Here is a 13,412-nt window from a genome sequence, read left to right on the forward strand (position 1 = left end):
TAAATCTGAGTGACCCCCCTTCACCGAAGGAAGCTTCTTGAGAATCAAATACCTGTACATCAAACATACGGATTTCAATCTTCTTCACTCCAGTAAACTCAACCACACAACTGCAGTGAAGCGGTGCAGACATTGCCACTTATTTCACATAACTGTCTGTTGGGTATCTTCCCAGGGTCCCTGTAAGGTCTGCATCAGACTGACTCCAAAACAATTAAGTGAATGAAAAATGCACTTCAATTTTTCCTTTCATTGGTTATTTATATTTTTGAGACCATTATTGTACAAGAACTGTATCTTTGTGATGACATAACAGCATCAAAAGCTGAACGTCAACTAAAAACTTTCGTTGCAAAACTTTGTTTCTACAAATTTTGTACACTGTGTATTAAGGAAAGTATTACTTTGTGGTGCCTATAACACACAAACTGCTTATAACAGTCTAAATCAGACCACATGTAATTAAGTGTTCGACTGATTTGGAGGTTAATCCTCTCACTGATTTGGAATCATTACACAACAACGCTGCACCTATTGGGCGTACTGAGATGTGTTGCACTCTTAAAACAAATATAACGGTTTCTGGAGCTAGCCATATGCATATTCATGAAGTATAGAAAGAAGCTTCACCTGCTTACAAAACCATGACAAGTGGTGAAATTCTTTTGTTTTAAAATCTTGGTTTCATAACTAAAGGAGGAAATATACAACACAAGTTACTTGTGATCTGTATTCGAACAATGCTTATGTTACAGGACATACATTTAAAATTTTGTTTAGTAAAATGATAAACTCAAAATTGAAAAACTTTAATAAGCAATAACATTTACAAATATTGTAAACAACAAACTGACACAGTCTTCACATAAAAAACTTCATCATTACAGTTTCATGTCCAGATGGGCTTGTCACAAACCACTGAGCACTGTTAACTATCAGCTGCAGCAAGTCTTTGCATGTCTAGTTGACTCTGTGCAATGTCTGCAAGTGCATCTTGGATCTGCTGCAGCAGGGCCTCACCACGCCGCACCACTTCTTCTAGCTGCTCACCTGCTTCCTTGTTCTCCTGTTCTAACAAGCGCAAGCTGTTACACTGCAAAAGAAATCAGCACACTAATGTATAACAAAGGAAAATGGTAAATGTGAATATTCCACAAGAGTACAGGCAGCTGTTGTACTACTGCTGACCCTGGCTAACGAAAAGATACTTGCACATTATTAATAAGCCACAGTGAATACAAAACAATATATACAGTAAATAAATAATATGGAGGGTGGGGAATTAAGCAATGTTGCTCCACAGGGAAGCAAATACAATACATAATGATAGTTCTACTGTACAGGTTATTCTACATGATGGGCCCATTTTTAAACCTTCATATTTATTCAAGTACAAATCCAAAATGAACAAGCTTTATACCAATGAAAAGAGGAAGTTACAAAGTTCTTTTCTTTCATAATGTTAGATACCAATTTAATAAATGTAATAATTTGTAATTAATTAATAATTAGAAATGTGATAAATGTTTAATGTGGCCACTGTTGGCTGCATGGGAAACATCAAAGCGTTATACAAACTCGTCCCACACACACTACAGCATATCTGCTGTTACTGTGTGCATGGCAGCAGTGATCCAGTTCCGCAGATCGTTCAAAGTGGTCGATAGAGGTGGGATGTGAACAGCTTCCTTCACATAACCGCATAAGAAATAGTCGCAGGGTGAGAAATCAGATCTTGGCAGCCAGAAGTGCAGAACCAGGTCCTGAAGTCCCCTGCGACATATCCAGCACTGAGGAAGGGAATCATTCAAAAGCCCCTTACATCACAGTGCCACTGGGGCAGAGCTCCATCTTGTTGGAAAATGAAGTCCTGGGAATCTTCCACAACTTGATGGAACAGCCATTGTTCCAACATGTCCAGATACGTGATTCACGTTACAGTTCTTTTTGCAAAGAAAAAAAAGAGTCAATAAACCTCTGTATAGGATACGACACAGAACACTATCTTCGATGATTCTCTTTCATGTTGTGATGGTGAATGTGGATTTTCCAAACCCCACATGCAAACACTGTGTCTTGACTTTTCCACTAAGATGGAATGTTGCTTCATCGCTAAAAATTACGCGCTGTAGAAATGTGTCATCCTCCATCTTTGCTAGCACATAACCACAAAATTTGAGACGTAGACATTATCCTCCGACACACGTGGGCGGCCTGTGCTTGTCCCTTTGCGAACACTCCAAGACTGTTTAAACTGCTTAAACCAATGGCTAATGCTTTTGCAAGTTTTTGGTTGAATACCGAATTTGGTACGAAATGCTAGCTGCACTGCAACCTGCAACTCACTTTTTGCAAACTGAAGAACACAGACAACCTTGTACTCCACAGTCGCCATCTCGCTCACAACTGACAGTGAAACGGAATGACGGCTCTATTGCCGCGCGAACTCTACACCCGCCTCTGAAACCATCACCACCCACCCCCAAAAACTTTGAAACTTCCTCTTTTCATTGGTATAAGGCTTGTTCATTTTGGATTTGTACTTGAATACCTACACATTTCTGAAAATGGGTCCATCATTTAAAATAACCCTATGTAATGTAACACTTTTATTATGATTAATGGGCAGTTGGTGAATCAGATTATCTGCAAAACCTATGCACAAGCCACAATGGAAACAAATTTTAGCAAAGCTGAAGGTCTGCGTAAAAGTGACATGTTGAAACCCCCTTCCATTTTCCAATACTGAACTGACGTTAACACTTGGCTTCGATGCCAGTCAATTTTTTACCACAACCAGATTTTCTGCTTCCACATACATTGGCTTTGCTAACTCACAACCAAACTGTCACCTTCCAACCTAGCCTAGACCTCGGGCTGCACTACAAATCAGTCTGTCATCAAAATCAAGATTTTTGGGGAGTCCAATACGTAACTTTAGGCGAAGGCTCCACAAACACCCAGCATGTTCAAGACACTACAACATATACAACAAAATTATGTTTCTGATAAAACTAGTTACCAAATACAGTAACAGTCCAATAAATGTGATGTTATTGAAAACCTCGGAGGATCTCATAGTTCCATGCCACAATTAGTCAGCAGCCATCAATCAAGGCAAATGTCAGTTTCAAATAAAGTGTGTCTTCAGCTGCCAGAGGCTGCAGTTGTGTGTGTGTGTCTGTCATCTATTTTCAACAAAGGTCTTGATGGCTGAAAGCTTATATTCTGACAGACTTTTTGTTGTGTCTATCTGCGACACAGCATCTCTGCTATATGGTGAGCAGCAACTTTCCTTTTCATAATACTGTTTCAGAAGAACTGATACATAACAATACCATGTATAAAAATAGCTGCCACATGGATTTTGCATGTGTGTCCAACACAACAATTTGAGATCACAATACTGAGCAAAATATAACTGTTTGAAAAGAAAAAAGAAAATAATAATTATAATAAGAAGGAGGTAATCGGGACTACTCAGATGTACAAAATTAAATTTGAAGTCCTATCTAATGACAACGAAAATTTCAGAACAGAGACCAGAAGCTAAAATTATGGGTCAACACATTAGGAATTACTTGACAGGTTATGCATGCACACCTGCGACAGCCTGGAACCACACTAGAGATTGCTCTACTGGTGTCCGAAACACCTCAGGTGGGATATGGACCAGCTGTCATGGCGCACTTCATACACTGCTTGAAGATCGCACATTGCACCCAGCACTCTCAGCCATGGTAACAGTGACTTCAACAATATGTGGCACAAATGGCCATCAGCCTCTTCCATGAGCAAGTCCCAAATTGCCAGATAATTTGAACCTCCGAATCAGGTTCTTCAACCCTGATGCAGAAAGAGGACCTCTCCGCATTCATTTCATGCAATGGCCTCACATAATGCAGCAGAACTATTGATGCTGTTTTGATAGAACAGCTTTATGAACAAATCCCTGCCCATCTTGTCCAGAACCACATTGACTGTGTGCAACTATAAAGCATAACAAAGCTTTTGTGTCAACCATGTCACCATACCCATGTTGTTGTTGTGGTCTTCAGTCCTGAGACTGGTTTGATGCAGCTCTCCATGCTACTCTATCCTGTGCAAGCTTCATCTCCCAGTACCTACTGCAACCTACATCCTTCTGAATCTGCTTAGTGTATTCATCTCTTGGTCTCCCCCTACGATTTTTACCCTCCAATACTAAATTGGTGATCCCTTGATGCCTCAGAACATGTCCTACCAACCAATCCCTTCTTCTGGTCAAGTTGTGACACAAACTTCTCTTCTCCCCAATCCTATTCAGTACCTCCTCATTAGTTATGTGATCTACCCATCTAATCTTCAGCATTCTTCTGTAGCACCACATTTCGAAAGCTTCTATTCTCTTCTTGTCCAAACTATTTACCGTCCATGTTTCACTTCCATACATGGCTACACTCCATACAAATACTTTCAGAAATGACTTCCTGACACTTAAATCTATACTCGATGTTAACAAATTTCTCTTCTTCAGAAACGCTTTCCTTGCCATTGCCAGTCTACATTTTATATCCTCTCTACTTCGACCATCATCATTTATTTTGCTCCCCAAATAGCAAAACTCTTTTACTACTTTAAGTGTCTCATTTCCTAATCTAATCCCCTCAGCATCACCCAATTTAATTTGACTACATTCCATTATCCTCGTTTTGCTTTTGTTGATGTTCATCTTATATCCTCCCTTCACGACACCATCCATTCCGTTCAACTGCTCTTCCAAGTCCTTTGTTGTCTCTGACAGAATTACAATGTCATCGGCGAACCTCAAAGTTTTTATTTCTTCTCCATGGATTTTAATACCTACTCCGAATTTTTCTTTTGTTTCCTTTACTGCTTGCTCAATATACAGATTGAATAACATCGGGGAGAGGCTACAACCCTGTCTTACTCCCTTCCCAACCGCTGCTTCCCTTTCATGTCCCTCGACTCTTGTAACTGCCATCTGGTTTCTGTACAAATTGTAAATAGCCTGTCGCTCCCTGTATTTTACCCCTGCCACCTTTAGAATGTGAAAGAGAGTATTCCAGTCAACATTGTCAAAAGCTTTCTCTAAGTCTACAAATGCTAGAAACGTAGGTTTGCCTTTCCTTAATCTTTCTTCTAAGATAAGTCGTAAGGTCAGTATTGCCTCACGTGTTCCAGTATTTCTACGGAATCCAAACTGATCTTCCCCGAGGTCCGCTTCTACCAGTTTTTCCATTCGTCTGTAAAGAATTCGCGTTAGTATTTTGCAGCTGTGACTTATTAAACTGATAGTTCGGTAATTTTCACATCTGTCAACACCTGCTTTCTTTGGGATTGGAATTATTATATTCTTCTTGAAGTCTGAGGGTATTTCGCCTGTCTCATACATCTTGCTCACCAGATGGTAGAGTTTTGTCATGAATGGCTCTCCCAAGGCCATCAGTAGTTCTAATGGAATGTTGTCTACTCCCGTGGCCTTGTTTCGACTCAGGTCTTTCAGTGCTCTGTCAAACTCTTCACGCAGTATCTTATCTCCCATTTCATCTTCATCTACATCCTCTTCCATTTCCATAGTATTGTCCTCAAGTACATCGCCCTTGTATAGACCCTCTATATACTCCTTCCACCTTTCTGCTTTCCCTTCTTTGCTTAGAACTGGGTTGCCATCTGAGCTCTCGATATTCATACAAGTGGTTCTCTTCTCTCCAAAGGTCTCTTAATTTTCCTGTAGGCAGTATCTATCTTACCCCTAGTGAGACAAGCCTCTACATCCTTACATTTGTCCTCTAGCCATCCCTGCTTAGCCATTTTGCACTTCCTGTCGATCTCATTTTTGAGACGTTTGTATTCCTTTTTGCCTGCTTCATTTACCGCATTTTTATATTTTCTCCTTTCATCAATTAAATTCAATATTTCTTCTGTTACCCAAGGATTTCTACTAGCCCTCGTCTTTTTACCTACTTGATCCTCTGCTGCCTTCACTTCTTCATCCCTCAAAGCTACCCATTCTTCTTCTACTGTATTTCTTTCCCCAATTCCTGTCAATTGTTCCCTTATGCTCTCCCTGAAACTCTGTACAATCTTTAGTTCTTTCAGTTTATCCAGGTCCCATCCCCATACTTGAGCCCAATGTCAAGTCAGGGCATTAACGCTACTAATGACACAACTCCTGCAATGTACAGTCTGAACATCATTTCTGTAAAGTTGGGTGACCACACAGTAAGTAGTTTTCCATCTACAATGGCTGAAGTACCAAAAATTATGATTATAACCAGCCTGTATTTAGAAGAAATAACTTTTTCTATATGGAGTCATAGCTGCACCAGCTTTGGAAAATGAACACTCACTAGACACAGATGTTGCAATGACAATAAGATCATGCAGCATAGAGATTACAAGAGTTTTGATAGAGGCCAATGACAATACTTGCTGGAAACACGCCGCCAACGCCCTCTCAGCTGCCAATATTTAGAATCGCTGCCACAGGCCAGAGGGCCAGTTAGTTAGAGTCTGTACACTGTGGAGTTCCAGCGTATCACCAAGATGGAGCCACAGACTTAGCCTCTCGCCCAGAGACAGGTAGCACATATCAACCTTATGGTAAACATAGCACACTTCTACTTCAACAGTATTGAGGCTACACGGACTATACAGAAGAGAGCTTGTCCTACAGCACATGGAAACTTACGTTAAATAGTTCTTTGTTTACAAATAAAGAACAGTTAATTGCATACAGTTTGTGTTATAGAACGACAATATCGGCCACCAACCAACGTTGTCTCCTTGTTTCCCATGGTACAGCTCTACAGAGACAAGACAACATGAAAGCAGCTAAAGATAATATGACAGTATATTTGCACAAACATGGAAAAATAACTCTTTTTCTTCCCATACTAAAAATGGGTTGCTTTTTAAAGACATTATATGAATTGACATACAAAGATATAACTCGTCACATTAGTGTACTTCCTTTTTGTTTTTGTAGCTGCAGCTGTCTTTGATCTTTCCAAATCTGAATTCCTCTGTTACAGTAGACAAAGAAGCATCTTCCTCGATTCACTTGAGTAGCAATGGTTGCATATTAAGTTCCAATTCAATACAAGTACTTTTTTTTACTCAAAGCACTTGGCATCGAAACAAAATTATCCAATACTTACTTGTATTTACTCTTATCAGAACATGCCTAGATGCAGCCAGTAGTCAAACAATATACAATAATCATTCCCCACAAACCAGGGTTGAGAAAAACCCATGTATTTAAGAAACCAAGAAAAGAACAAACCAGTGGCTAAAATTGGGCTTTTATGTTTTTTTTTTTTTTTTGGGGGGGGGGGGGGGGAGTTTCGTATCAATGATTAAACAGTTCAACGTAAACTCTTATGATTCACTTATTCAGAACACTAACCAATTCTTACAAATATTTTATTAGTTCCTCATTCCTCACCCTGCCCGCACTGTATCGAATGAGGGAATCTTCTCTGAAATGCCAAAATTAAGAAATAATTTGAAAGAGTGAGAAAAGATCTGAGAAATTAGTGAAGATCTATAAATTTCTACATCCAAACTAAATTGCAATTTACAGTCATTATGATTCTGCATAAAGCTGAAGTTAGTTTTGTGTAAGTGTAAATTTATTTAACTGAGTTCTTACATGGTATAGAAAATTGAAACAATATTAATTAAATTCTACTACTAGTCAATAGTTGCCTTCAATAAATGATTGCACTTCTTAATTTGCGTAAAGCTAATTTCATAAAATGTTGTATGTTAAAGTATCATAATGAAACACAGTAGGATTTTTGGGTTGAGTTAAATCACAACAACCCTGCCACAAACTACTACATATTGCAGCAGTTGGTGAGGAGAAAAATACTGATTTGTAGGCTTAGGAAATTCACTACAGTCTATTGTTGAGCATGGACGTCTTAGTTGTCACATATGAATCAATTGTGTACTGTGCCCACAGTGCACCAGTTTTAAAGGAGTATGGGGCATGAGCTTGAATCTCATGTGTCCACACACCATGTCATAGACATCCACAACAATGAGCTGGAGGTGAACCTTTCCTATCCTAAATTGTGGGGTAATGAATCTAAAAATAACTGCCTGCAATCCATGCGAATGGCAGATTTATCATTACGGAGAGGGGTGGAAAGACCAGTGACTTTATGAATCAGAATATAATTGTTTGCTTCTCTGGCAGACTGTAGAGGAGAAATAGTGCTGTATCAGTTTCGGCACTTCGAATCACGTTCAGTGTGAACCAACACAGAACAGTACTGAAATAACGCCCAGAATTTCTCTATCATGTCCTTGCACAGCCCTTACCAAGCTGCAATAAATGCTAGGTCACCACTCTAGCGCACAAAGGTAACTGCAGATTCACAGGACGTTCCTCCAACGGCCGTTTAACAATCACAGCTGTAGTATACATCTGGTTGACATCTGACTACTATTTCCAGGACACTACCCCTTTCCTTGATGTGTAACATCTCACAAAAACAGCAGCAAATCTTTTTTTCTGTGTGTAAACAAAACCTGTGATGGCTCTAAGACTACATCAAGTTTTAAATGGAAGATAGATTTAACCAGTCTGTAGAACAAAACCCTTTTATTTGGTAAGTGTGCTCATCTGTGGACACAAATGTAACAGTTTGGGGGGGGGGGGGGAAGGCAATTTCATGCAAAAGAAACAAGAAGTGTGAAATTTTGATGTCAAAAAATGATGTCCCCTCTACATGTTGGCTTCTTGAATTCTCTGAGTGCAACACAAATAAGTAGACATCATAGTTATGAATTCTGCAACCCATGTGGTATGGCTGCACACACTAGGGAGACAAAAACCATTGTGATTCAGTCCTAAACTTAACTTTGTTCTCAGGCCAATTTGAGTACAGGTTTGGGAGGTTTTCCGCATTAGTCTAGATGAATATTTGTTACACTGCATGCAAAGCACCCATGACTGTAGCTTTCGTAACACATTTTGTCCATCTGTAATTATACCAGTAAACAATTAGAAGTTGAAGATATGAATATGATCCGACATGGTTCAATGAAAAATTTCTGTATGAAAAGTTGTATAGGCAACATTTATATGTTTCTCCACTTTGCGTAGGATAAATCAATGGCACTTTCTGCCAGGCACCCAATGCCCATCAAAATTTCCTCTGGTCTGACACTTTCGGTTTCCCATTTTTAATCTTCGGCATCAATTTAAACAATTTATTTTGCATGCATTAATGAAATATGTTTACATTTTAGGTACAAAGGTATTTAACCTTCATTAATACACAGGGCGAATATCAATCATTTAGTATATGAAAAGTTTTGTGCACTTCTTGTCAGAGTTAGGCCTAGGCACAGATCTTCATATTGGAAGAATCAGTTAAATAAAGAATGTCAAGCTCAAAATCTCACTCCTCCTTTAATAAATTTCCCCAATGATCAAGGACCATGCACTAACTGTAGTCAGTTTCTAACCACCTTGTGCCCTTGACATACTCTAGTGGATACAACGTATGAACCAAAATACAAATGATGAAAATGTTTTTCCTGTGATAGTGACACCCCTGAAATCTTGGTTATGGGGACAGACTGATTTGTAGGTTTGGTAAGAAAGTGACAACTCGACTGAGTTTGCAGAACTAACAAATGGGAATATGGAATAAAAGTTTCTTTAACATAGTCCAAAATCTAGTGGATGAAGAGGAATAATCTGTACTAGTCACTGGCTCTGACCAGCTTTGCAGGAAAAGTTGACAAATGTCATACAGATGACAAATGCAACAATATTAGTCACAAATTTTTCAAACAGGCTAAACTAAAGATTCGTTATGCACCACAACCAGGTTTGTTGCTTTTGTTATCTGTTGGTTTGGTCAACCAACAACCAAACTTTGAAGACTGATACCAAAACGATATGTCATAGCAGCAATTAATATTACGTAACTGATCAAAGCAGGCCACTGATATTGAATATTCCTCTTGCTCCTCTACATCCAGTTCAGATTTAATGCACTTTATCATTATAAATGACTAATGCTGCAAGATACTGTCATTAATAATAATTTTATAGCAGACCAGACCTGGTAAATATTTTGATGCAAACACATCAAATGTTGCTCATGGAAAATACAAAGTGGGGAGAGGGACAGAACTTTCTAAATTACCACTAATTGAACACAATCTACTAATGGCAACCCATTATCCTGTAGAAACAGAAATTTGAGTAGTGCGGCAGCAAAAATTGATTACGTTGACTGACCTGCCTGATGCAATTACCTGAACAGAAATTGATATGAAAAGGCAATTTACAATGTGCATTGCGAACTTATTTTTAGCTGTCTCAAGAATCATGTTAAGGCAGTATTTGCAAGAGATGTAATTAATTTTAACACACAATCTGAATATTTAAACTGGGAAATCTTATACCCGTACATAAGAGGAGTAAGTATACCAATGTCATACCAATTCAATTCCAGAAAGTTTTCTTACGTCAAAGACAATAGTTTAGCTCAGAAAAAGCAATCTTACACTTATGACTGTAGTGGCTTAAAAATGTCAAGCCACTGTCTTTTCCACCAGAATTCATAACAGCCTTTACTCCCCAATGAAGCTTATTTAAGTTCTTACAGTACATTTCCATGAAAATGTGGTGCATTAAACCAATCCTCCTGCATGAATAAACCTATAGTTCAAATATCATATAGCTCTCTCATGACAGTAGAACCATGCAGAATTTTTTCACAAATATTAAGTCAAAATCAACAAACTGTTGACTGAATGGGAGTCATACCTTTCACAAAAGTGACATGTACTTCAATGTCCTGGTATTTATACATCTTTTCCTGGACAATCGAGCTATTCTCACTATGGGGAAGGAACAGGGTAAGATTTTTCTAATGGAATACCTCACCACGTACCTATGAGTCATTTCATGAGATCGTGTACCTTTTGTTGTTCACTTAATCACACTTCCTTTCGTAATTACACCTATTTACAACTTTAAACATCGTAAGTAGGAGAATGATGTGTATGTTGCCAAAGTGAACATCTCTATCTTCTGTGGCACTACAGGTTTTGAGCATCGCATTAGTTCACGAGTGTAGACTAATGTTGCATTAACATATAGCCAATCTACCTACATGATCGGATTATTGGACTCTATTCTGTATGGTACTGCAAGAAAGGTACTCATTAATGAAAACCACGTGTCCATCGAAAATTAACAAGATTGTTAGGGAAGAGGAACCAAGTGGATTAATGTACAGGTATAGCAGCAGTGTAACAATCTGGGAAACATACCTGCAATTCCGTTGAGGAATCATCATTTGGCAATGATTCAATCAAGACATCTATATCTTTAGCACATCTAGCGATTAACGTAGCAAAAAGCTGCGCATAATCTGGAACAAATAAAACCGTTGGTATTCTAATAATTTAATCTAAAACTGCAACAAACCAAATTAATGTGAAGCAGTGCTCACCTTCTTGCTGTTGTTGTGAAGGTGTCTGGGACCCGCTTCTATCAAATCCAGAAAATTTACTGGGTGTTGAATATTGTTGTAGGATGCCAATACTGTTACAGAAGTGATCGGCTTGCTACAAAGAGAGATTGTAACAATTTAGAGACGAAAACGATACATTGAATTTATTTTACGACTACAGCACAACAAACCTGATTAATCGTATCTTGAAGTTGTGTTAATCTATCCGCCATGGTTATATTTATTTACCTACGGTGCAATCACTACCTATCCCAGAGCGTCTTATACAGTAAACAACTCACATTCAACTTCTGCAGAAGTTCTGCCACTTCCCTTACAATACCAAACACTCAAAACACTGCGCATTGCACAAGGTTGGTGTTCAACCGAACGATTATCGATGTTATATTTATCGATAGTCCAACATCGATGCAATGTTCCGATATACGCAAGCTCGCAACCTCCTGCGTGTGCTGAAACGTTGGATGTCGTGCAGGACAGGCGTCTAAAGCTAGCGAAATGAGGGATGCTCAACTACCGGACTTACCGATAGATGACTCTACCAGCTGATTACTGTCGTCTGTATTGACCGCCATATTCGAATTTGGCAAGAAGTTTCTCTCGGTCTGTACGGTGTATAAGGAATTAAGTATTATCGAAATGGTGATTTCTTGTTCCGCTTTCAATTGTACGAAGCGATGGAGTAAGGAAAGTGACTAACCATTTCACAGGTAATAGGACTACCGATACAATACGATAAAAATACAGACTTAGTGCGTTTGCTAATGCGATGTTTTTGAACAGGTTTCTCCTAAAGCACCCAGAGCTGCTAAAGAAGTGTATTACTTCCGTGAAGCGGAAAGGTTTTAATCCTACGTCTTGCAGTTCTCTTTGCGGAAACCATTTGCGACAAGATGATTACGTAGTGAGCCCTAGAACGTGGAAGAAACGTCTCAAACCCGAAGCAGTGCCATCAGTTTTTGACTTTCCGACTCATTTGATGCCACCAAATAAACAGCGACGATGACATGTTGTTAGGATTTTGAGTGACAACGAATGCTTCTCCATTTGAGGTAGCTAATTAATTTCCTTGCTATGTGTGTGCTTTTTACTTTTGTGAATTTATTTCGTACGAACACAAATGAGCTACATAGGTCTAAGCAATGTTGTAATACAGGTCCATATTTTTGTTTTTAGCGTTCTGTCATAGAATCTGTGCTCGATTTGCCAGCTGCAGAACCTACTGATTGCGTGGAGAATGTTGTCAATGAGAATTCTTCCGTGGAAAGCATGTCCCAATTATCCAATGCAGAAGCTGCGAATTGTGTCAAAAACGTTAGTATAAGGATGTTTTCACACGCCCAAAGTTTTCTTATAATATTTTTTCATCAAGCCTTGAGATATTTCAATCATATATAACGAAATTATTTCTTTGTTTCAGAGTGCAGTTGGTTCTTCAGTAATTGATTGTGGTATACAGTCGAAAGTAGAAATGGAAGACAAGGCGACCGAAACTTGCAATTTTTTCTCAGACATTGTGCACGAATTAAAACGTAAAGTGAAGTGCGTCTGTGAAAAACTTCGAAGAAGAGAGAAGAAAGTATGTTCCATGGATGACATCATAAGTTCATTGAAGGAGAATGGGCATCTTCCTAAGAAGTTACATAATTTCCTCAATCATCAGAAAGGAACACAAGTAGAATTAGTGTGCAATTTAGTGAACAACTCTCTCTCGTCAAAGGGTAATAGATACACAACAAATGTGAAAATGTTTGTGATGACTGTGTACTTTTATTCACCAGCAGCATGTGATTACCTGCAAAAATTAATGCCTTTGCCCCATAAATCATTGATTTCCAAATGGATGGCAAGTGTAGACTGTGAACCTGGCTTCTTAAAAGATTTTTTTAAGTACATTGA

General features: G+C 38.7%; 1 protein-coding gene and 1 long non-coding RNA gene across 3 annotated transcripts; one reads left to right on the forward strand and one right to left on the reverse strand.

Moving 5' to 3' along the window:
• Positions 1-793: 793 nt before the first annotated feature.
• On the reverse strand, positions 794-11,893 carry LOC126203108 (mediator of RNA polymerase II transcription subunit 21). 2 transcript variants are annotated; one of them, XM_049937351.1, is made up of 4 exons: positions 11,684-11,893; positions 11,493-11,607; positions 11,311-11,411; positions 794-1,066 (listed from the first exon to the last, which is right to left on the reverse strand). In XM_049937351.1, the coding sequence occupies exons 1-4, from the start codon at positions 11,723-11,725 to the stop codon at positions 929-931; spliced, it is 396 nt and encodes a 131-aa protein (XP_049793308.1). In that variant the 5' UTR covers positions 11,726-11,893; the 3' UTR covers positions 794-928. The 2 variants fall into 2 exon arrangements, with proteins under 2 accessions (XP_049793308.1, XP_049793307.1); XM_049937350.1 differs by having other exon boundaries at positions 794-1,093; positions 11,684-11,891.
• A 342-nt stretch (positions 11,894-12,235) lies between these two features.
• LOC126203730 (uncharacterized) lies at positions 12,236-13,045 on the forward strand. The gene is made up of 3 exons (XR_007540358.1): positions 12,236-12,565; positions 12,690-12,827; positions 12,934-13,045. It is a non-coding gene; the product is annotated as an uncharacterized LOC126203730 (long non-coding RNA).
• Positions 13,046-13,412: the final 367 nt, after the last annotated feature.

The sequence above is a fragment of the Schistocerca nitens genome, chromosome 9, assembly GCF_023898315.1.
Source record: "Schistocerca nitens isolate TAMUIC-IGC-003100 chromosome 9, iqSchNite1.1, whole genome shotgun sequence".
Lineage (NCBI taxonomy): Eukaryota > Metazoa > Arthropoda > Insecta > Orthoptera > Acrididae > Schistocerca > Schistocerca nitens.

Coding starts and splice junctions, on each gene's coding strand:
- LOC126203108 (XM_049937350.1), bottom strand. CDS start 11,725: ATGGCGGATAGATTAACACAACTTCAAGATACGATTAATCAG. Junction 11,608..11,683: donor TTCAAGATACGATTAATCAG/GTTTGTTGTGCT, acceptor CTCTCTTTGTAG/CAAGCCGATCACTTCTGTAA. Junction 11,412..11,492: donor TTCACAACAACAGCAAGAAG/GTGAGCACTGCT, acceptor TATTTGTTCCAG/ATTATGCGCAGCTTTTTGCT.